The sequence below is a fragment of the Passer domesticus genome, chromosome 12 (assembly GCF_036417665.1).
Source record: "Passer domesticus isolate bPasDom1 chromosome 12, bPasDom1.hap1, whole genome shotgun sequence".
Taxonomy (NCBI): domain Eukaryota; kingdom Metazoa; phylum Chordata; class Aves; order Passeriformes; family Passeridae; genus Passer; species Passer domesticus.
This window is the reverse complement of record NC_087485.1, coordinates 19,275,981-19,299,020: the sequence shown is the minus strand read 5'-3', so window position 1 is coordinate 19,299,020 and position 23,040 is coordinate 19,275,981. Positions and strand designations below refer to the sequence as shown.

Below are 23,040 nucleotides of genomic sequence, written 5' to 3'. Positions count from 1 at the left end.
ATGTCCAACTTCAATTCAGCATTCCAATCTTGGAGTTTTCTAACCATAATGGTTAGTCCTTATATGGCAATTTTGTAAAGGGAGCTCCAATTAAATAATAAAGAAAATTAATTCTATATATAAAGGTGGAGAACCTGAAGCATTCGTTGTTAGTTCTGTATCACAACCTGGTGACACGTTCAGAAGAACCCCTGTATTTGTCCTGGGCTGCTGCTCTGTTCTCTCATCACTGCTGGCAAAGGGGAATAAAACCCTAAGTGAGAAGGCTGAGGAAGACAGATTTCTGTTTTAGGGCACCTTGAAACATCTCACTGTAGTGAATGGAATTATGTCTTCCCATCACTCACTGTGAAGCAGACACTTCTGACATGGCGTGAAGAACCCAGGAGAAGTTTGTGGAAATCATGTCACTTTTAGCTCAGCATTGGAGAAATCCACACCTTGAGCACCTACCACTCTGTTGTCCTCACTTCCATAAGTTCATGGGTGTGATGTAATTGTCCTGGATTCAAACTAGTAAAACAGAAGAGAATTACATGATGACTGCAGCTTTTGAAGTGATAAATTATCATTTGAGGCCAGAATCAGTAAAACCCATTCTAAGAGTCAGCCAATATCCAGAGGCATCAGGGTTACAGAATAATGTGATATTTGTATAAGCAGCACTCTTACCTTATATTAAAGGAAAATTTAATATTTTCCTCATAAAGAAACAAGGCTGGCTGGATTGGAATTACATAAAGTTGTCATGTACACACTGACTATCATTACTAATGATACATTTTACAAGCTAAAGTTTTATTCAGGCTCTCTTTCCTTTCCCCTCGGGTATTGTCATTCCCCCTTTCCACTTTTCTAAATCCATCCATTTAAAACTCCATTTTGTGGCGTCTGCTTCCTGCCATGTCTTCAGGATATTTTCACTTGTCTCAGAGCTCTTCCTGTGCCACGTGTTTGTAGTCCAGATCTGCAAAGACCTGTGTGGGTTTGAGGGAGAAGGTAAAAGCTGAAGGGGTCAATGGTGCCCAGTGCAGGTTGGGCACTGCAGTGCCCCTGTGTCCTGTGGGCTCACCTGAGCCCAGTGTTGATGTTTCTCTTGAAAACAGTTGCTCGGCATTCTCTGTCTTGCACATGGGCTTCCCCAGCTTATGATCTGCTCTTTTAAAGCACAAAATCCCTCTTCCATTTATTTTCACTGCTGTGTTGGTATTTTTGTACTTTTCCCTAGAACAGCTTTCCTGACTCTGCATCGGAGTGAGCATTTTAAGGTTCCTATTCCAGTGTTGGGTGCCCACAAGGGCCTGTGTGCCCAGACTGTTGGGACATGGCCACACCCAGTGTCTGTGCCAGGGACCTGAGCAGGTCGCAGCAGCTTGGACCTGGAACAAATTGAGGAGCTGACCTAAGTCGTTGTAGAACTCTCCTGTGGAGACCTTTGCAGCAGTTTACATCCCTCTGTGAGTGATTTAGCTGGCACCAGCAATTCTTAAAGGTTTTATAGCTGACTGTCATGGAAACCTCCTGAAAAAGAAAATTAATACTTACAAGGCAGTACCACAACATAAAAGTTGCATAAAATGCTGTTATTGATTTATTCCTTCCATATTCGTGCTTCCATAATAGAAGAATCCCTATTGTTGTGTGCTATTGTCTTTGTGAAAATCAATGTGTTTGTAAAATGTAGCCTTGACAGAAAGCATTTCCTGAGATCTAACAAATTTACAATGAGGGAGCTTTTATCCTTGCCCCAGAGATGTCTTAAGACATTTTACAGCTGCAGATTGAGTGTCTCATTGTAGCCTCTCCATGGCTTTAGCAGGGTGCAGACAACTGCTGGATCATTCCAGGTAATGAGGCTTCACACATCAACTGCTTTCTCTGGAATCTGCTATGTTCTGTCCCTAATATAATCACACTTTTATTTTTGTCCATTTAAAATGTTTCTTTGAAGTTGCAAAATTAAAATCAGATTGTCAATTCATCCTTACTTTGTTTGACTTGTACCTTGTTTAAAAGCAGCACAAGACGTTTTTTTCCAAGATAAGAATGTTCTCCATCTCATCTAAGCACCAATTGTGATTAATTACAGATCTGGTGAAAACACCATTCCTTTTTTGCAGCCGGCAGCAGGGTTTCAGAAGAGAGGCAGTGATGTTTCCCCCTGCAGAGCACAGATGTGAGAAGGGCCGGTCCCACCTGCACAGGACTGTCCTGTTTTCTTCCTTGGGGCAGAGAATGAGAAAACACTGATTTTTTTTTTTTCCTAAATTTGATCCACAGTTTGGCTTTCTCTCTAAGTCCTGAGACTTCAGTTATCTGAATTTTACATTTTCCTTCACCCGTGCTGCCTTAGCAAATAGGGGGAGCAGGAGCAGCAAGGCTGGAGCAGGAGAACCCGAGGGCTTTCCCTGTCCTGTAGGAATTGCTTTGGCTGCTCTGTATCTTTAAGGGGCTGACCCTATCCCACGGGGAGCCGCTATAAAGGCAGGTAGGCAGCAGTGCCCTGCTCAGGCAGCTGGAGCCAAGCAGGGGCAGCTCCTAAAATGACTGGCCACCACAGTTGGGGATATGGGCAGGCTGACGGTAGGTTCTGGCATTTCCGTGCTGCATCTCTCTGTCTTCCCCCACTCGTTTTCTTTCTAGAGCTGTTGCCTGAGCCCTGCAGAGCTGCCTGCATTTTGATGTCTGCAAGAATCAAGTATATACAGCAGGTAATTAATTACTTTATTGATAATCAATAGCACCCAGAAAGCGGCACCAAAAGATGTGCAAGTTTACATCTGCTGCCTTTCAGTGTTGCAATCAACATTCCTAAACTGAGGGAAGCAGTTTGAATGCTTTGGGTTTTTTCAGACTGCAGATATTACAGATGGGTCCCTTTCCAAAATGCTGTTATAAAAAAGATTACCTGTGTGTCTCTCCAAAAGCAATTCTGTTAGGTAAAGAAGATTTAATAGAGCAGTAATAGATCTCCTGGTTCTGTGCAGTTGCTGAAATGTGATATCTAGGCTTTCATAAAAGTGAATAAAATAAGCTATATGTTGCATATATCTAGTACATTAATAAATTGTACAGATCAGTATCAGATCTCTTACAGAACAAGTTATGCTTTCTGATTTGACAGATTTTAATTTAGTCCTCCTCCTTTGCTTCCCACCTCCAAGGATGCGTGTCACAGCACAGGGGGGGATGTGGAGCTCCTGAAGGATTGCCACAGCAGCGTCGTGTAGTGCCTGGATCCTTTACAGACAGGGTGGATGAGTGGCTGATGCTGGCCAATGAGACAATTGCATAACTTGCAGGAGTCTTTCTCCTTGCAGCAATTATTTTAGCTGTTGAGTGTCCAGCAAGAGTCTTTTGTAGAACCTTCAGGGGCCAGTCTCTTTCTTAACAGCAGTTCCTTTTGTTTGTGTGAGTCTGAAAGCAAGTTTGAATACCAAGTGAAGCTGGTTAGTGCTAGTAAGTAATGTTATGTATTTGTGCTTGTAGCTAGGAGAATAGAGCTATGGGTACTCTTATGAAACTTGTGAGAGCCAAATGATACTGCCTTAGCTTGTGTAAGAGCATTTAATTCCTAAATCTGCTTTCTAGGCAGGCTGAGAAAAGATATTATTTTATAAGCTTAGCAGAAAGTGTCAAAGCCAAGTAACAGTGTAATAGATCACTGTTGTGTTATGTAAACACAAGGAGGCTAAATACCTGTGCTTAATTTTAAAAAAGCTTCCCCTTGTGAAAATATGTGAGAATGCTACAATTAAAAATGTGCTTCTTGAGAATCCCGAAGTACAATTGTTACTGTTACACTTCATGCATAGAAGCAGCAGAGGAATTTAATTGCTGCTTCCACTACCATAGCAAAGTAGAAAATGAGCCATAAGAAATAGGAATTCTTTGATATGGATAAGCTTTTGTTATCTCAAATGGTTTAAGAATCTTCCAGCTCTGGCAGCAGAGTTCTGCTATTCAGCTGGGCTTTTTCCCCTCTCTGTTGAGGTCAGGAAGTCCCAAAGTGTTAATTATCATCGTGTATCCTTCACTCAGGTTAGAGAGATACCATAAGGGGCATGACTGAAGAATGGAGCTGTCTCAAAAATTTACTGCAGTCATAAAATTATTTTAAAAATAACTGCATAGTCAGTAGCTAAGAGATTGAGTCATCTGCATCTAATTTGAATTGCTGGAGCTTTTACACTCTCTTTCCCAGGGAGAATTAAATGCTTTTTCTTTGGGGAGTGTGTTTGTGCATGCAAATGTTTACACCTGTACCACCTTGGAACACCTTATCAAGGTAACTGCAGCCTCTGCAGAGAGAGAGTGGCACAAGTGACTGGGGGTACAGCAGTCTCTGCCATGATCTCCTTGGTGCGTTCTGGACAAGATATTTGAATCCCCATCTTGTTGCAGCCTGCTTGTGCTAATAAAACCACAGCAGCCTAGAATTTAAATTAATTTCTCACATTCCAAACATTGGAGTCGCTCTTGCTGAGCAAGCTTTATTTAAAGCTTCCTGCAAACCCATAATGACCGTTCTGTGTATGGTGGGAAGGAAATAATGCTGCTTTCCTTTGCTTGCTGTTGAAGGCCCTGCTGAGTGGCACAAAGCTTACCCCATTGCCCAGGGGAACCGCCAGTCCCCCATTGACATCGACTCTGCACGGGCAGTGTACGACCCCAGCCTGCAGCCACTCGTCATCTCCTACGAGTGCTGCAGCTCCCTCAGCATCTCCAACACCGGCCACTCTGTCATGGTGGAGTTTGAGGACACTGATGACAGGACAGGTGAGACTAGCACAGCCAGATAACTCAGAACACCAGCTTGGGACTTAATGGGGGAAGCAATTAAACACATTCTGTACGGAGTAACTTCTATGATGTATAATATCAGCTTAGAACAAGGCATGTGACTGGAGCTGTTTATATTTTGTCTTCACTTGGAGCCTCTCTAGCAATGCAATGTCACAGATCAATAAGTGTTTCTTCATTAGGAAAAGCTCTTGCGTCAGGAAAATGAGAAGTTTGCAGTTCTTTTTTAGATGAAAATTGAAGTTTGCTGGGCATCTCTCCAGCACTTCCAGACCACATCCAGCACTCAGAGCAGGGATGTAAGCTCCTCAGTGTCCTGGTTCGTGATCACCCCAATCAAAGATGCCAATTCATGTGCCAGCTCTGGCTCAGTGCCCAGCTCCCACCCACAGGGAAGGGAAGAGGATAAGCAGAGCTGGGTCATGCAGCACAGTCATCATAATCAGTGCACCAATTTGTACCTGGACAGGTTACTGTTACCTTGAATTTTCTTCTTTCTTCCCCGACTTCTAGCACTTTGGTTTCTTCAGAAATTAGAAAATCTTCAGCTCATTTTGGGTTCTGAGCTGGTAGCAGCCAACTTTGGATGTTGGACTGGCTGCAGTTGTACATTATTCTTGTCTCAGCCCTTGGCAGAGAATGTAAATTCTTTAAGTGATTGATTATGTCTTCTGTTAGGTCTGTTTCCATGGTAGACATGGTAGTGCTTTTACATCTGGGGGTAGGGGAAGAGCATTCAAATGGAGATGATAAAGCAGCTGATAAATGGAAAGAGTGCATTAAAGAAAAAAAAAGCCAAAAAGAACTGGAACAATTTGTGAACTTATCAGCTGATTTCATCTTCCTTTTGGGTGTGCTCATTGATGCAAACTAAATAGGATACCTTGATATTGAAAACAAATTACTTTTTCTGTGAGGTGGCTTGTTTGTCCTGGTAACCCTTTGAAATAAGGCCTAAAGGTCAATATTCCAGACATCTTGTTTTAAAATTTCTCTTCTGCAATGAATTTAAAAACCTGCCCAATGGGATGGTCAAGTTTTTAAGCATCTTATCTTTATGAATTTGCAAAGAGGACTGGATGAGCATTTTCCACTTTTACTGCACAGATCTGTTTAGAGTGTCACCCTATAAAGAGAATTTGTAAAATATCACTGGAAGTATTATCTTAGCTTGGTAACTACTTCAATGCAATTTTCAGCTGAACTGTATCTGTGTAACAGTGAACTTTATTAAGCTTTAGAAGTTTAAAAACATCTATTACTCTGCACTTAGAGACACAGACTCAAAGCACCTGCCAGGAATGGGACCCTTTCCACACTAAGCATGTCCTGTTTCAATAACAGTTTTTCAAGAAAGATGACTGCTAGGAGTGGGAAAAATGGTTTAAACTGCTTTTAGTTGTGTTGAAATAGATCTAGTGACTCAAAGCTCTGCATAAATGACACAACAGAATCTTGACAGTAATCCATAATAGGTAAACGTCTTAAAATATTAGGGACAGGTGATGCATTCTTTTGCTAACTTTAGAAAAACGTACTAGGAGTATTTACATCCTTAATACTAAAACCTTTGCTTTAGCAAGGCCAGTTTCCTGCATCAAGGCCAGCTGGAAGCATGCATGTATGGTAGCACGGTCCAAGCCCCAGCTTTTACTCTTTAAATAAAATGTTATGAACTGCACTGAGGATACAAGCTATACAGATATTAAATGTAATTTTAATTTTCTTAATGTGAGACTCTGATCAGGTCTTGAGGTCTGTTGGACAAAGTGTATTAGATTTGGTGGCATATAAAATTACAGGGATTACTGATGCTGTGATAAAATATCTTCTATAGGTGGCATCTTAAACATTTGTCTGTGCTTAGGTGTTATTTCTAAATGATGTATGAAGTGTCTCTGTGGCATTTCCTTACCTTTAGAAGGTGATTTGAGGTTGAGTGGTGTCGTGTGAAGTACCAGCTATTATATTTCCTCTTTTATAGGATCAGGTATTTAAAGGAAATGGAATATAGATAACCTCCACTGAAAGGAAAGATACTGTAAGAAGGAAATACTTATTTGAATTGTCTAGCTGATGTTCAGGGTAGAAGGTTTCCTTGGAGCCTTCTCCTGTCCAGGTGAACAATCCCAGCTGTGCCAGCCTTTGCTCCCAGCAGAGCTGCTCCATCCTCTGCTCATCCTGGTGGCTCCTCTGGGCTCTCTGCAGCAGCTCCAGGTCCTGGCTGTGCTGGTCCCAGGGCTGGGGCAGCTCTGCAGGTGGGGTCTCACCTGAGGGGCACAATCCCCTCCCCTGCTGCCCATGCTGGGCCCAGCTCAGGGCAGGGGGTTTCAGGGCTGGGGCAGGGCCAGCTCTCACCCACAGCACCTCCAGGTCCCTCTCCCAGGGCTACTCCATCTGTTCCACTTGTATTTATTGTGTTTAACAGGAAAGGCATAAGGGTGGTTACCACATCTTCATGTGTCAAGTATTCTCTTTCAAGAAAGCTACAAATTCTGTACAGTTAGCCACACAGTGTTTTTAATTTACGTTTTCAAATGAGTTTTGATGCTCTCCATGAAGAAATCCACCCCTTTTAAGTGCCTGGATGATACATCTTTTGCATGCTGGCAGCTGGGAGAGGCTGCTGACTTTTTTCCACTATTGTGCCAATACTGGTTAGCTTTACTAGGAGGATGCTGAAAAGCCAGAAGGCTTAAGTTCTTTATTTTTTTTTTTTTGGTTGTGGGTTGTTTTTTGTTGTTTGTTTTGTTTTTTTGTTTTTTTTTGTTCTGCCTAGCAATCAGTGGAGGGCCCTTTCAGAATCCATTCCGGCTAAAGCAGTTCCATTTCCACTGGGGCACCACACACAGCCAGGGATCAGAGCACACTATTGATGGAAAACCTTTTCCCTGTGAGGTAAGGGGGATGCGTTTTCACAGATGGGATTATTTCATGCAAATGATGTTGTCACATGACTTTGTCTGCAATGGGGGCAGGATTAGGATTCTGATTCCTTGCTCACCATGGGAAGGTCAGCTATCCCTGCCCTCCTAGATGAATGGGGGGAGGAGAGATAAGGACGTGAGGAAAGGCTTGTGAGTCAGGATAAGAGCAGGGAGAGCTCCTTACTCCAGTTACTGACACAGCAAAACAAAAAAATCTATTAACAACCAAATCAGAGTAGAATAATGGCAAATAAAAACTAAATCTTAAAACAGGTTCTCCTCACCTCTCCTTTCTTCCTGGGTTTAACTTTACTCCCAGCTTTCTCCACCTCTGCCCTGAGTGGTGCAGGGGGATGGGGAATGGGGGCTGTGCTCAGCTCATCCCAGGCTGTCTCTGCTGCTCCTTCCTCCTCAGGGGAAGGGCTCCTCACATCTTCCTGTGCTCCAGTGTGGGGTCCCTCCCACAGGGGACAGTGAGCTCCTTGAGCTTCTCCAGCCTGAGAGCTTCCCATGGGCTGCAGTCCTTCAGGAGCTGCTCCAGCCTGGTCCCTTCCCATGGGTGCTGTCAGTCCTTGAGGAGCTGCTCCAGCCTGGTCCCTTCCCATGGGTGCAGTCCTTCAGGAGCTGCTCCAGCCTGGTCCCTTCCCATGGGTGCAGTCAGTCCTTCAGGAGCTGCTCCAGCCTGGCCCCTTCCTTGTGATCATGAGCTGGGGAAGCTTCTGGCAGTTTCTCACAGAAGCCACCCCTGTACCCTCCCACTCCCTAAGCCTGGCCATGCCACCCCCATGTGGGCTGTTACAGAAAACTTGCCTGGTTCCTGCCCACACTCATGGACCTGTCCAAAGGATTGAACTGCTTCATGTTGCCATCAATGCCTTTGACACAAAACTGTTCTGTTATGAACAACTGCTAGTGCTATCAATGAGAAACCACGTTCATAACTTCAATCACTAATTTAATTGTTATTTTTTCTTTAAAGCTTCACTTAGTACATTGGAATGCCAGAAAATATGCAACATTTGGAGAGGCAGCAGCAGCTCCAGATGGCTTGGCAGTAGTTGGTGTTTTCTTGGAGGTAAGAATTGCAAAAATAGCATGTTTACATGATAAAAAGCATTATGCTGTAAAGTGTTTGAGGACTATGCCACATATTTAAGAAGTGCTTAAGGAAAACAGATGACTTACTGGAAGCATTAATGCATTGCAAATTGCTGAAAACTTTGGTAGGAACGTTAACATTTGAGTAAGAAAGCAACCCCTAATTAAAGCATAGTTGTAGTCCTTCTTATTTAACCAGACTATTCCATTCTTTTAGATTGGAAAAGAACATGCCGGTATGAACAGACTCACTGATGCTTTATACATGGTAAAATTTAAAGTAAGTTCTAAGCTTTTTAAATTTGTTTCTGGGATATCCTTTAAAAATCATGCTCATATACATCTTTGAGACAAAAATGAAAAATCACCCGCCCACAGATGCTCCCATAACTAGAACATAACTGTAGTTGTATCTTTTTTCCCTCCAAAGTTTGCATTATTTTTCTAATCTCAGGTGCCTCACAAGGCTATGCTGACCCCACTGGTCGTCCAGAGGTTCTGCTTTTCCCAAAAAAGTCTAAAATCCACAGCTTCCTGACCCTTGAGACTCAGCTCTTAGACTCAGCAAAATAATCCTTTTGGATGCTCCTACAGCCTGAAGAATGTTGCTCTAGACTGTGGTACTTAAGGCAATCACTACTTTAGGCAACACCCCCTTCTATATCTACCAGTCTTTTGCTTGATGTATCTTCCTCTATTAATCCACCTTCCTCTAATTTTAGACTTGAAGGTTTGATTTATTTTTTTTTAACTGATATTTACCATAGCAGACAATAACAATAGGATTTAAATTTTCCTACTGAAATAGATGAGAAAGTAATGAAACGAGGAACTCTGCTGTGATATTATCTATACTCATACTGAACACTATATACAGAACACACTTCCTGTATTATTTTTGGGGCTGTTGTGACAAGAGGTGAATTTTGGTAGAGAGAATGGTGCAAGACCACAAAGTCCAGTAAGCCAGCATTAGGCATCACACTTGCCACCTGCTTTTGCCTAACAGTTGTAAGGCAGCCAAACCTTTACATAATTTTCCTTTCTCCTATTTTTAAGGTTATTTCAACAATTTCTTCTCTTTCAAAAAAGGTATTTTATCTGCACTTAAAAGTAAAAGGATAAATTTCAAGTCTATTTTCTTTTCCCAGGGAACAAAAGCTCAGTTTAGAGGCTTCAATCCTAAATGTCTCCTGCCCTTGAGTCTAGATTATTGGACATACCTCGGTTCTCTGACAACCCCACCCCTTAATGAGAGTGTGACATGGATAGTGCTGAAAGAACCCATAAGAATCTCTGTGAAACAGGTAAATTTCTGATACTCTCTGTTATTGTAGCATTCAATGTTGGATAAGCAGGCAAAGACTGTTCTGATTTGAAATTAGGCCAAATTAAAAGTCTCTGAATATTTGGCCTGTTTAATCCTCAGGCTTCTGTCAATTTCTGTTAATACTCTCTAGAAGTTTGCTTGAACTTGTTCAATTAACTGATTAAAATATACTGAATATTTCCTTTTAGTCCTTTTTAAAAAAACATTACTGTTGATTGCCCCCTTGAGCAGTGAATTGTTTCCCCTGAACTTCCAGCTGGAGAAATTCCGCATGCTGCTCTTCACGGGTGAGGAAGACCAGAGGATCCAAATGGCCAATAACTTTCGCCCCCCTCAGCCTCTGAAGGGGAGAATTGTTCGAGCTTCCTTCAAGGCCTGAAGAAAACTGATAATGGCCCTGAGATATCCAAGAGCTTCCACATGTGAGATACTCTAAACAGAGACTCTGGTCTACAGACTACTCATGGAACACCCAAGACAGGCATTTCCATGAACCCTCTCCTTGAACAGGGATAATCCCCTGGCTTTCTATTTTATTTAAAGTGTTCATTCTTTGGACAAATGGCATCTTTTTAACCAGCACTATTTAATATAAAGGATTGCTGAGTGAACTAGGTTGCTATTCAAGACCTGAAACTCTATATAAAGTTGGATTTTAATGTCATTTTAATTTTATAAAGTGGAAAATTGTATAGTGATCTATTAGTGCTGATGGCCACAACTTGTACTTGTCTCATTTGATACATGAGGAAACAGTAATCAAGAATTTTGGACAAACTGGACTTAAATTTTCCTTACTGATCTGTTGTTACTATTTGCTGAGCTCTGATTTAAAGGTTGCTTTCACTGTATTCTTGCTGCCTGATGACACGTATGAGTAGCGTGTATGAGTAGCTTTAGAAAAAGTTCTTAACTCGCCTCAAGTAGGCCCAGGTATGAAATGTACAAATATATAAATATAAATTTAAATATATATTTTAAATCTACTGTTCTAAGATGCTATCTTACAATGTAATGCTGTGTTGAAAAGCAGAGCAGTTTATTGCAATGTTATTTGGGTATTTGTCCTCAGCCCATGCAGAACACAGGACCACAGTGCCCTGGTCAGGGTAAGTTTGGTTGAAGAGTTCCTCGGCAGTGATCCAGGTGTGTTTTGTGTTCCTTGGTTGCTCATATTCTACCTCAGCTCAGTGCTATGCTCTGCAATATGACCTCCTTCAGTGTCTGCCCTACAGAGAGCAGGTGTTTTGTTTCCTTTAGGGACCTAACACGGGTAGATCTTGTCTGTCCTGAGTGAGCATTGCTGCACAGACCCTCCCTGCCCCAGGGCTGCCTGGCAGGGATGCTCCCTGCACGCATGAGGCTTCAGCACTCCTGAATCCTTTTACCTCTGCAAAATTGCTTTAGAACAGCCACGTGTTGGTTCTGCAAATTAGGGACAAAATTCTGACTCTGGTACTCAATACTGTGATGTTCCCTGTGACTACCCACAGTCAATTCCCAGCTCCTTGAGTTCTGGGCCTCACATGGCCTGTTCTGTCTGTGTAGTTCAGGTAGAAATTGCTGATGTTGATCACTTTCCATCAGCTGAGATGGAGAAATCAAGACATACAAGGCCAAGGGAAGTGGGGAGAATGGCAGCTGCTGTGGCTGCTCCCCTTTCTCCAGGGAAGCATGACAAGAGGTGTGGAGCACAGTACAAGGCATGAAAGACTGGAATTCTCCTCCTCAGATCTCTGTGATTTTTCTGGTACACTGACCTAAAACTTTGTTTCTCAGTTTCCTCTTATGTAGAAAGAGGGTAATACTGACCTCTACCTCACAGGGCTGTTGTGAGGGCTAATTCAGCATTGTTTTAGATGTGAGATTCTTATCCAGGAGATGCTAAAGGCAATGGAAGATCGTTAAAAAATGCAATGGTTTTAGCTATTATGAATGTATTATGAACTTTGCTAGTAATGCAAACTGGTCTTGTAGAAACTCTATTTAATGTATCTTAATTTCTTTAACAAATTAAATAAATGAGACTTTAAAATCACATGTGTGCATATCTTCATCCTTATTTTTGAGAAGACCCACCTCTCCCTACTTACAGTATCACTTTTCTTGGATTGTCATTAACAGAAATTATGTTTGTTTTCAACAGTTGGATCTCTTTTGGATCAAGGAATGCTTTGACTGTTTATCTTCAGTGCTACAGAAACCTTGCCTAAGCTACTGTGGAATGATCTAAGTACAGATAAAAGTTATCCCTCTCAAGTTTGTGGACATGTTTTTAAATTCTTGAAATTATTTCTGACCCCTCTTTTTAGTCTATATCACAGTTCCTACCACCTTCTGGGACTAACACTTTCTGTTTGAATTTAATCCTTTCACTTAAGTTCTAACATATTCTATACCTTGAATGACTTCTTGCCCAGAATTAAATTATTACCATTAGTCTTATGTTGCTGTTAAAATTTGCATTAAGAGATGCATTCTAAAATGTAAAACGTCTTTCAAAACGCCTTACATTTTGATAGCAAAAAAAAATTTATTGGGGCAAATTTAAAATACTTTTCTGATTAAAATATAACCAATATTATTTACCATATGTACCATAATCAAGCTGTTCCAGCACTGCTGCATTAATATTATCAGTTCACAGAGCAGGTCAAGATCAGCATTTTCAATGTTTTCCTCTCCTTTTAGGCAGAGGTTTCTGCTCCCTGTCTCTCACAGGAGGTAAAGAGGGCTGAAACTTTGCCCAGTTTTCACCTGTTCCAACACCTCAATCTAAAATAAAGTTTATTTATATGTCTGCTGTGACCTTGCACACAGTACTTAAGCTTCTTTGAAGGTGGTTTATGCATGAACAGCAGAAGGATAATGTTTAGCTTACACAGTTATTGTAAAAGCTCAGCCATTGCAAAGAGCTTTAAATGCGGCATTGCCCCAAGGTTCAGTTCCAGGGAGAAGCTGAACTGTACCTTCCTGCAGAAATAAATTTGATTTTTGCTTACAGGATTTTTTGGTTGTTTATGTTGTGGGGGTTTTTTCCCCCATTGTTGGATGCAAGAACATGATCCATTTTTTACCACAGGGAAGTAAAATATAAAAGATTTTTATATCCTTTGTTGTTTCTTGAGACCCTGATCATCCAATAAAAGCCACAAATATTGTATTGGATAAGCATCTATTTAATGCACTTCATTTATTTTGAGACTGAACAATTCTAAAACAGAAGGTATCCTTACCTTTTACTAAATCGTTGTGTTGAAGGAAAAATGGGAGTTGACTGTAATTATTCCAGTAAGAGTTCACTTACCTTCTCCTGGGATTGCAACTATCCTGACTGAGGGAACAGAGGCCTCCTCACGTTTAGGACAGCAATTGAACTTGCACAGTGGTAAAAACTGGATTTAAAATGCCATCTAGTGGCTTTCCTTCCCTTTCTTGCCACAATGCTTAAAACAATTGTTAAGGCCCATTCAATCAAAATACAACAGATGAGAGAATTTAACACTAACAATAATAGTTTGTAAAGATATGAGTGATTGTCATTGAAAACCCCTTGCTGGCTCTGTATACATAGTCTTTGAAACTCCTTCCTCAGACAAAAATCAGTCTGACCAAAGAAGCTCCGTAAACCAGCTACAATTTTTTGTTTCTCATTTCATTGCTGAACACAGAGATCCTCTGCTTGGTGAGATGCACACTCTCTTAACTTCTGCTTTTAAACTTTAATAGCTGTTGTTACAACTTTGGGCTTTTTCCCCAATCTCTTGCAGCAGAAAGATTTTTAGGCAGTTTCCATCATACATATGATATATGTATGATATATCAGATATGGTATAGCAGATTTATAATGGCATGTTTCATTATGAGGGTAAATTAATCCAAATACAAGACTTGGGGAAAGTTTTTGCAAGGTACCTCAACACCGGATGGTGCTTTTGGCAGAGTTCAAAGTTCAGAAAGATAAAAAAGTGAGCATTTCAAGGAAAAACAGAGATAAGCCTGAAGAAAATGGAGTCTTATCTTATACCTGAGTGTACCTGATTTCCTCTCTGAATTCCTCTGCATGCAGAAGTGACCATCTAGTAACAGCACCGAGCATCAAAGGACTGTCTCTGCTCCGCCTGGGAGAGCAGGGGTCTTACGCTTTTTCTCACTAACCCTGAGGAAAGCACAGCAGAGGATGGAACCTGACTGATTGCACAGAACTATTTCCAACTTGCACAGCTGTAAGGCAGGGAACTTTCAATCCCCTGGTGTTCCATTTATGCTGCTACCTGCACTGCATTTGAAATTTAGTAAAATTTCAGCATCTTACTCTAGGTTGTGAACAGCAATATAATAATGCAAATCATTTAATTTCATATCAACAGAGTGGAATGTTAAATAAAATTTAGGAGCCAGCTCACTCAGTTTGTTGGAGGAGGAGAAGGTGGAAGGAGGAGAGAGAGGAAAGGAATATAATCACTTTATTACACGTGAGCCTTTCTTCCCAAGACACAAGCCTCTCTTGAATTTGAAAACTGACCCCAAGAAATGTAAATTTACTTTTACAGTGGCACAGAACCTTAATGAACATTTGTTTGTTTAACTAAAACCATTTTAAGCAACATCCAATAAAAATGATCCATGTGGCGTTCAGATCCCATTGCAGCAACTGGGAAGACCTTTGCACCAGTGCAATTACATTGACTTAAACTGGGTCTTCAGATTAACCCCTGCACCTCCAGACACTGCTGAGCCTCTGCGGCAACAGGAGAGGCTAAGTGAAGCTTGAGAGCTGGAATGGCACCTTTCCTACAATTGTTCATGGTGTTTACCTCTGTTCAATGATGTTTCTTGCAGCTTGTCTTCTTTCCTAGCATTTGAGTGTTTGGTTTAGATTACTTAGGAAGATCAGACAGGAAATAGCTGCAACCAAACTAAAAAGTGCAGTTGCTCTAACAAACCTAGAGCCACCTTCATTTCTCCGTTTGTTTGTAGGTTTTGTGTGGTTATAATAAGAGATTTCTGCATCTGTGGTGCCAGTTTGCCTTTTGTGAAAATCCAAAATGTCATATACAGCAGATGACATATCATTATTCAAAGGGCAAGATAGAGCCAGCAAACAGGGTTCATTCTTAAACGTGCTCAGCATGAAGGTGTTTTGTGGGCTGGTGCTGTTTCCTTTCCAAAAGCTGGTTATTAGACTATAGAGCTTTTTGTGCAAAAAGCACAAAAGTCAGTCTGTGTTCCCTGAGATGGGCCAGAGAGACAGTTTGAACAAAGGATCCACCTTCCTTTGCGTGTTCAGAAATTTCCAAAGGGTTTGGATCTATTGCTGTTTTCTAATCTGTATCACTAGGCTGAGTCTCTTCATTGCAGAAAAAATTCTGAAAACTAGGAAACTACTTTTAATAGTAGTTTACTAGTTTGGGGGGAGGTTTTTTGGTTTTGTTTGGTTTTTTTTTTTTTTGATTCAAACTTTTTTGCTGCTGGTCAGCTTTTTGACAAAATGATTAGCTATTTATTAGAAATATTAAACCCATTTTAACTTGCTTTCTTAGGTATATCTGGCTTATTTGGTATTTCTGATCTTTGTGTGTCCCCATAACAAGAAATGTTTACAAAGCATCAGGAGTCACAGACTTCTCATGAGTATCAGTGAGGTCATGGAAAGTAATCCGTGCTAGATGCTGCTGTGAAGGCAGTGTGGATGAGGAGCAGCTGTTTGCAGCCTCTGGAAGCAGAAGATGTTCAAATTGCATCAAAGTAGCCACAGCCAGTTGTTCAAACGAACAAGCAGGGGGAAAAATAACATTCTATGGGAAAGAAAGAAGGAAACCCCAAATAGTGCAGTCTAGCCTAAACAAGAACATAGAAATGAGTTCAAGACTGCATTTCCACAGAAAAAACAGAGTTGCTGACTGTACAAGTCAGCAGATAAGACTGTTCCTTGAAAAAAAAGTTTAAATATAGGATCTGCTATATTTTAACATATAGCTGCACCTTAATACAATACCTGGAATTAGACTAATTTTCTTATAAATACAGGTAAGGATTTTCTTCTGGCACAGGACTAAACTTTGCTCACCTATAATCAGGGAAGCCAAAACCAAATCTGAGTTTTATTTAAAGAAACTAGAGTTCTAATTTTTTTTTCAATGCACATTAAGAGCATAGAGCACTATGGCAACCAAGCACCGTTGCTACAGAAATTTGCCATTTTTATTTGATATTCCTAAAGGCAAAAACACTGCAAGCCTGAGCAACACAATTTTTCTCCTCAGATGGAATCAGAGAGTAGCTTTTCTACTAATTTTTTCCTTTAATTATATATCACTTTAGTTCATCAGCATAATCAAATACTCCAAAGCAGAATCTAAATCTCAATTCAAGTTGATATCCAGCCATGTCAAGTACCTTCAATATGGTATTCCTTCTTGTGTTTAGAAAGCGTGGAGTGAAAGGGACATGTCCTGCAGGACTGTTAATTGTTTCACTTTCATTTACATGGTTCCTAAATCACTTCAGCTTATGCATATGAATTTATGAAATTACTGCATGAATATGTGAGCAATAAGTTACAGTTTTCAGCTGAAGAGAAGCATTTAACCACGGTGGGAGTACAGGAAACTCAGAGCAGTCAGGCTTGTTTTCAGGCTGCTGTGTCAGGCTTTATCAGTTTTGTACATGGTACAAAAGCTGAAAATTGGTAGGGCAGAAGGAAGAATCATTAAATCGTGGAGTATCCTGAGTTGGAAGGGACCCACAAGGGTGACTGAGTCCAGCTCCTGTGCCTGCACAGACACCCCAGCAATCCCAGCCTGTGCATCCCTGGAGCAGTGCCCAAAGGCTCCAGGAGCTCCATTCCCTGGGGAGATCCCGAAGCTGCTGTTGCTGTATCTGAGCACTGGACAGAGCAGAGAAATGCAGGTAAGGGCCGCTCTGGGTGTCCTCTTCCAGCTCAGATTTGTCAGGCAGATAAAATAATTACGTCAAACTTAGGGTAGTTTTTATTTTAGCATGTGCTAAACTATTGTTCTGAAAATTTTTGTTAAGATAACCTATTTTTTTGCATGCTCCTCCATGCAATATGAAACTATTGTTTCATTGTTTTAATAAAAAACAAGAAACAGGTGAAAGCTCAGTCATCTCATCTGGGATACTTGCACATTATTCAACTAAAAAAATCCTCCAGGCAAATTGAAAAATGCACTGATAGTATCAAAGCCTCTTGTGACTTGCTAGCCTCTGTCTTTGCAAAAAAATGACTGTTAGAGGTTTTAAAGCAGGGACTATTTAGTAACCACTGCGTTAACATCAGTAACTATTGATTAACCTCCCTGCACTTTGGGCCCATTCCTTCCCCTCCTCACCGCTCAGTGGAAATGTTAACCGAGGCAAGCAGTCATATGAAACCAAAAAACCTTGGACTCAGCAAAATGAGCCCTTTTGTTCTCCATAATTTATATGGCAAGTTAATTACGAAACAGCTTTGCGATTTTGAGCCTCATCAGTCTTCAGCGCTGCAGGGTGTGGAGCCCTACTGGAAAAACACCCGAAAAGCCGAGGGGTCCTCCCTCAAGGAAACAGCGTGGTTTTGAACGTTATTAATGAGGAAGAAACCCCTGCTGGTGCTTTTTCTTCCTAACACGTGTCACCCGCTTCCTTTTCGCTGGCGTTCCAGGGCTGCCCAGGGCGCTCCCTCAGCGGGGCGGTGCCGGCAGCGAGGGCGGCCGGGGCCCCTTAGCCCCCGCGGCCGCGCACAACATGGCGGAGGGGCGGGGCCGCGCCCGCCCCGCCGTGTCCTGACGGGAACCCAGGCAGGGCGGGTTGGGCGGTGCCGCTGTCGGTCAGCGCCGTCCCTCAGCCCTGCCGGGGGCAGCGCGGGGCTGGCGGGCTCGACTGGCGGCTGCTCGGCCGGTGGGTGCGCCGGGGGCGGGGGACGGGGCGGGCAGAGAGCGGCCGCCGCCGGGACAGCCGTGCCGGGGTGCAGCGAGTGGAGCCGGGCCTGGCGCGAGGGCTGTGCGGAAGCGCGGAGGTGGGAGTTGTGCGGGGCACGGGCTGTGGCGGCGGTGTGGGGTGGGTGTGTGTGCGGGGCCGGGCTGTGTGCAGGGTGGGAGCGGAGGGGGGTGCCGGCCACGGGCGGTGTGTGCGGGACAGGGCTGTGGGGTGCTGTGTGTCGGTGTGTGGGGCTGGGGCGGCGCGGCAGGGGCCGGTGTGTGCCGGATGTGTGTGGGATGAAGGGTGGGTGTGGGCAGTGTCAGGAGGGTGCGTGAGGGGAATGTGGGGATCTCAGAGGGGCTGACAATCCGAACGTAACGGGTGTCTGTTATTTCACTGGGAAGAGCGGGCGCTGCTGCGCTGTGCGGTCCGGCAGCTGCGGGCCGTGCCCGGGCCCCGCTGGGACACCGCGTCCCCGGGAGGCAGTGCCGCGCTGGAGGGGGAGCCAGTTTATGTAATAATTGTCTCTTACATAATGGTCTTTAGCACACCGCTTTAATTAGCACCGCTTCCGGGGGCGTCCTGGGCAGCAGCGTCTGGGGAGGACCCCGAGGAGGGAGCGCAGTGAGCAGGGCTGGCACACGGGAGCTCCGGGGCTCGTCAGCGCTGCCTGCCCTTAGGCAGGAGCAGGGCTAAGCGGTGTTAGTGAGTGCTGCTGGGCGGAAAACCACGCCGCCTCGCACTGACAGCCAGCTGGGCTGAGCGGGGGACGTTTCTTTAAACACTGTTTCAATCCGGTTTTTGATCAAGTATGTGAAAGTCACCCTTCTTTCAATCTCACGTGGCGGAGAGGGGCAGGAAGAGAATGAAGGAAAAACAGAACGGTGAATGGATCGAAAAAGGTTGGCAAACTTTGTCTTGTGCTGTAGGTGCTTTTTGGGTTTAGCTGTTGCTGGACTTGGTAGTGTCAGCTGTCCTCCTATTATTTTGCTTACATTCTTTAGGACAACAGAAGGCATTCTGTGTGTTGGGAGATGCAGTGTCCCAGGAGACTGCAGGCAAGCTTTGGACAGGGAACTGGCACTGCCTTTTCCATCTCCTCTCCTGACATCAGCAGTGAAATTATGCTGTGTCTTTGCCTTTTCTCACCAGGTCGCCAGAATCATGGTGGTGGGGTCTGTTGGAATGCTTGTCTTCTCTTTTCTGCGTTAAATATGGGTAGCACACCTCAGAAATGTTTTGTGACACATTGCTTTGGGGTCCGAACAGGATTTCAGCAGTTCTTGGGTTATATCAGTAGGCCTTCTGTTTAGAATAGCCCAAGGTGACTTTTACTTCCTGCTGATTTCTTGGAAACATTTCCACTCATCTGATCTGGCTGGTTTCATGCTATTTCTCGTGAAGCGTGCTGCTAAAAAACTGGTGTTGTGGCAGCATGTAGTGTCTTTAGCCTGAGCAAGTGGTTTCACAGGCCACCTCAAAGTGTTTGAGAGCTCACTAAGAACTCTCTTGTTCTCAATGGCTGCTAGTGGGATCTTTTGGGAGTAATTGTACCTGCAGTGCTGCCATACAATGCGTTTTTTTAAATCCATGGGGCAAAATTCTGTTGTGAGTAAACATCTGGTTGTACTTAGCACTGTCCCACAGCTGGATATTATTGAAAGCAGGAGACAATGTAGAGGACCTCCCCCATGACAACTGAAGAGCTTCAGCTACTGAAGTGCTTGCTGTTGGCAGCAGAGATCTTGTTCTAATTGCCCTCCAAATGAACAAGCCAAATTGTGAACCTGTAAAAGTTGTCAATGTCTTATACCTTTCACTGCACCAGAGTGCACAATGCTGTAAAAAAAGCATTAATTAACCAGCAGTAAAATTTGCCTTCAACTGTGTAAAAGATCCTGCCTGCCCGAGGGTTGGTTAAGACCTTGAAGGTAAAAAAAGAACAGCTGAGCTTATAAGCTGTAACAGAATTGGAAAGGTAGACTGGCTTGTTCTAGCTGTGAGGATCATGGTAATTCACATAAATCATTAACTGGCCACATCTCTCAGTCTTTCCACAGGGTTTAAGTACTTATCTTCTCTTGGGTTTGAAGTTTTGAGTCTATTAATAGAGTTGTACTCTAGCAAGCTTTTTTGAGAGTTGTGCAATAATTGTCACTTTAAATCCCAATTTTCAAGCTCGTTGGATCTGTTTGTTCTGTGTCTTGTTAGAGGAGGCTTTTCGTTGTGCAGTTTGCAATAATGTTTCTTGTAATGTTGCAATTTCTTCTTATTCTTGCCACAATGAGGAAAAAAAAAACAACTGTCTGGAAAATAAAAATTATCTTTTCTGATGAGTTAAAAGGAGCAGTCATATCCTTGGTTGTAATTAAGTGATGGAAATTGTATCACATTTAAGATGCCTTTATCCATAGCAGTCTCTTTTGGAAAGAAGTGCTGAATGTTTCTGGGAATTCTAGATATGCTTTTGAACTACTATATGGAAAGCTTCTTATGAACTTTGTAATTATTTTCCCTTTCCTCCATTTGTATTCCAGGCTGTAAGGACATTCCGTGTTACTGAAGGAAGGGGCTCCATTTTTGGAGTGACTTATGATGTCAAGAACTGTATCATCTTGGATTTTAAGCTCAGCCAGAAGCAGCATTATTTTACAAGGAAAAGGACGTTGGTACTCCATCTGTATCCCAAATAGAAACAAGGTCAAATGGAAGCTCATTTTCTCCAAAACATGTCCCTACCCTGCTGGGAGCTGCAGCTTAGACAGAACTTTCTCCTTTCCCAAAGCATTCCGGCACACTTCCACCGAAGAAGAACATTTTTCTTTCCAGTTGTCTCCGGCACAAATCAACGACATACTCAGAGCAGGCGAGCTATCCCACCGAACACTGGATTTGAACGGCAAGAACGCCAATTCCGTGCTGAGGTTTGAAAGCAACCAGCTGGCCTCCAACAGCCCCATAGAGGACCGGCGGAGCGCGGCCACATGCCTGCAGACGGCGGGGATGATGTTCGGGGTGTTCGATGGGCACGCGGGCGCCGCCTGCGCCCAGGCCGTGAGCGAGAGGCTGCTGCACTACATCGCCGTGTCCCTCATGCCCCGCCAGAGCCTGGAGGAGATCGAGCTGGCCGTGGAGGCCATGAAACCAGTGCGGCCCATCCTGCAGTGGCACAGGCATCCCAACGATGTGGAGTACCAGGAGATCACCTCGCAGTACTTCGAGAACCTCCGGGTTTACTGGCAGCACTTGCTGGACCTGGATACTGAGCTGGGGTTTAGTTTGGAAGAAGCCATGATTTGCGCATTCAAAAGGTTAGACTCAGACATATCCCTGGAAGTTCAGGCTCCTCAGGAGAATGAGTTGATGAGAAATATTGCCCTGCAAGTAGCTTTTTCTGGTGCAACAGCCTGTGTGGCTCACATTGATGGTGTTCATCTACATGTGGCAAACACTGGCGATTGCAGAGCCGTTTTAGGGGTCCGTGAAGAAGATGGAACATGGTCTACTCTCCCTCTAACCCGAGACCACAATGCATATGATGAATTTGAAATTAGAAGATTGAAGCGAGAACATCCTAGATCTGAGGAGAAAACTCTATTTGTGAATGACAGATTACTGGGGATTCTCATGCCCTCCAGAGCTTTTGGAGATGTGCAATTAAAATGGAGTAAAGAATTGCAACACAGCATTCTCGAGAACAGCTGTGATGTGGAGGCTCTAAACATTTATCAATATGTTCCTCCAAACTACCATACCCCCCCTTATTTAACTGCAGAGCCTGAAGTCACATACCACAAGTTAAGAAGCAAGGATAAGTTTCTCGTTATTGCTTCAGATGGGCTGTGGGAAATGCTGAGTAATGAGAAGGTTGTAAAACTTGTTGCTGGACACCTTACAGAGCTCAACATGCAGAAACCACCACTGACTTTTAAGAAACCAGTTAATTTGGGTTACATGCACAACTTGTTGCTGCAGAGGAAGAGCAAAGGGCTGGCCTCCCTGGACCAGAACACCGCCACCCATCTGATCCGGCACGCCATCGGCAGCAACGAGTATGGCGAGGTGGACCCGGAGAAGCTGGCTGCCATGCTGGCCCTGCCCGAGGACCTGGCCAGGATGTACAGGGACGACATCACCGTCACCGTGGTGCACTTCAACTCAGAAACTATTGAAGATTACTACAGGAGCCACGAGTAGAGCCTTGCACTGCTGCAGTTCAGTTCCACTAGGGAGCTTCGATCCTGAACCATTCCTCTCACTTTCTGGTAGTCCAGCTGCTACCAGTGCCTGCAAGTTCCTTAATCTTTTTGTTACTTACTGGCTTTGAAAATAACTTTCTAAAAGGTGGCATTTCCCTGGGTTTCCAGGTTTGTATACACTGAAGAAAAATGTTTTCATAAAACCTCACTGAAATGTGATTGAACTAAAGATTGTGGACCAGTTCTGATTCCATGAGAATCTCTGGTGAAACTTTCCAATGAACAAACAAGGCAAATTTCACTGAGACTGGTACAGTTTAAAAGAGATGGATAATAGGTGTAGCTGCATGGAGTGTCAGGCTCTGCTCTTGTGGAGAGTGAGTAGCATCCTGTCAAAGCACTGTAACTGAATTAAATAAATTAACTACCAAACCTTTTTTGGATGTGTCAGATATTTTAACAAATTGTCCCATATTTATAAAATAACATGAAAGAAGGCTGTTCAAAGAGCCCTGGGATTGTCAGATGTCTTTCCTGATTCTTTTCCTTAAGCAAGGGAAAAATTGTATCTTCTTGTGCAATTCTTATCAAGTGGGAATTCATATTCTCTTAGCTCTGTGTGGACTTGTGTGACAGCTTAGAGTTCAAACACATGAGGGCCTTCACAGTTCCCTGTTCAGGAATTTAACAGTACTAGACTTAAGCATTTAAGTCTTTTGCTTAAACAATGTACTCTTTATTAAAGTATTGATAAGTTAAA

General features: G+C 43.1%; 2 protein-coding genes across 7 annotated transcripts; both read left to right on the top strand.

Moving 5' to 3' along the window:
- The first annotated feature begins 2,475 nt into the window (after nucleotides 1–2,475).
- On the top strand, nucleotides 2,476–12,196 carry CA7 (carbonic anhydrase 7). Its single transcript, XM_064386984.1, has 7 exons — nucleotides 2,476–2,583; nucleotides 4,582–4,779; nucleotides 7,583–7,701; nucleotides 8,710–8,805; nucleotides 9,046–9,108; nucleotides 9,980–10,135; nucleotides 10,415–12,196. The coding sequence occupies exons 1-7, from the start codon at nucleotides 2,544–2,546 to the stop codon at nucleotides 10,535–10,537; spliced, it is 795 nt and encodes a 264-aa protein (XP_064243054.1). The 5' UTR covers nucleotides 2,476–2,543; the 3' UTR covers nucleotides 10,538–12,196.
- A 5,711-nt stretch (nucleotides 12,197–17,907) lies between these two features.
- On the top strand, nucleotides 17,908–22,717 carry PDP2 (pyruvate dehydrogenase phosphatase catalytic subunit 2). 6 transcript variants are annotated; one of them, XM_064386976.1, is made up of 3 exons: nucleotides 18,161–18,178; nucleotides 18,892–18,983; nucleotides 20,619–22,717. In XM_064386976.1, the coding sequence occupies exon 3, from the start codon at nucleotides 20,674–20,676 to the stop codon at nucleotides 22,276–22,278; it is 1,605 nt and encodes a 534-aa protein (XP_064243046.1). In that variant the 5' UTR covers nucleotides 18,161–18,178; nucleotides 18,892–18,983; nucleotides 20,619–20,673; the 3' UTR covers nucleotides 22,279–22,717. The 6 variants fall into 6 exon arrangements, with proteins under 6 accessions (XP_064243048.1, XP_064243045.1, XP_064243046.1 ...); XM_064386977.1 differs by lacking the exon at nucleotides 18,161–18,178 and adding an exon at nucleotides 18,203–18,219; XM_064386978.1 differs by lacking the exons at nucleotides 18,161–18,178; nucleotides 18,892–18,983 and adding an exon at nucleotides 17,908–18,060.
- The last annotated feature ends 323 nt before the right edge of the window (nucleotides 22,718–23,040 follow it).

Excerpts from the sequence above, each read along its gene's own strand:
- CA7 (XM_064386984.1), top strand. The coding sequence starts at position 2,544 with ATGACTGGCCACCACAGTTGGGGATATGGGCAGGCTGACG. Across the intron at positions 4,780-7,582 it reads GGACACTGATGACAGGACAG|CAATCAGTGGAGGGCCCTTT; the intron begins GTGAGACTAGCA and ends TGTTCTGCCTAG. Across the intron at positions 7,702-8,709 it reads GAAAACCTTTTCCCTGTGAG|CTTCACTTAGTACATTGGAA; the intron begins GTAAGGGGGATG and ends TTTTCTTTAAAG.
- PDP2 (XM_064386978.1), top strand. The coding sequence starts at position 20,674 with ATGATGTCAAGAACTGTATCATCTTGGATTTTAAGCTCAGCCAGAAGC.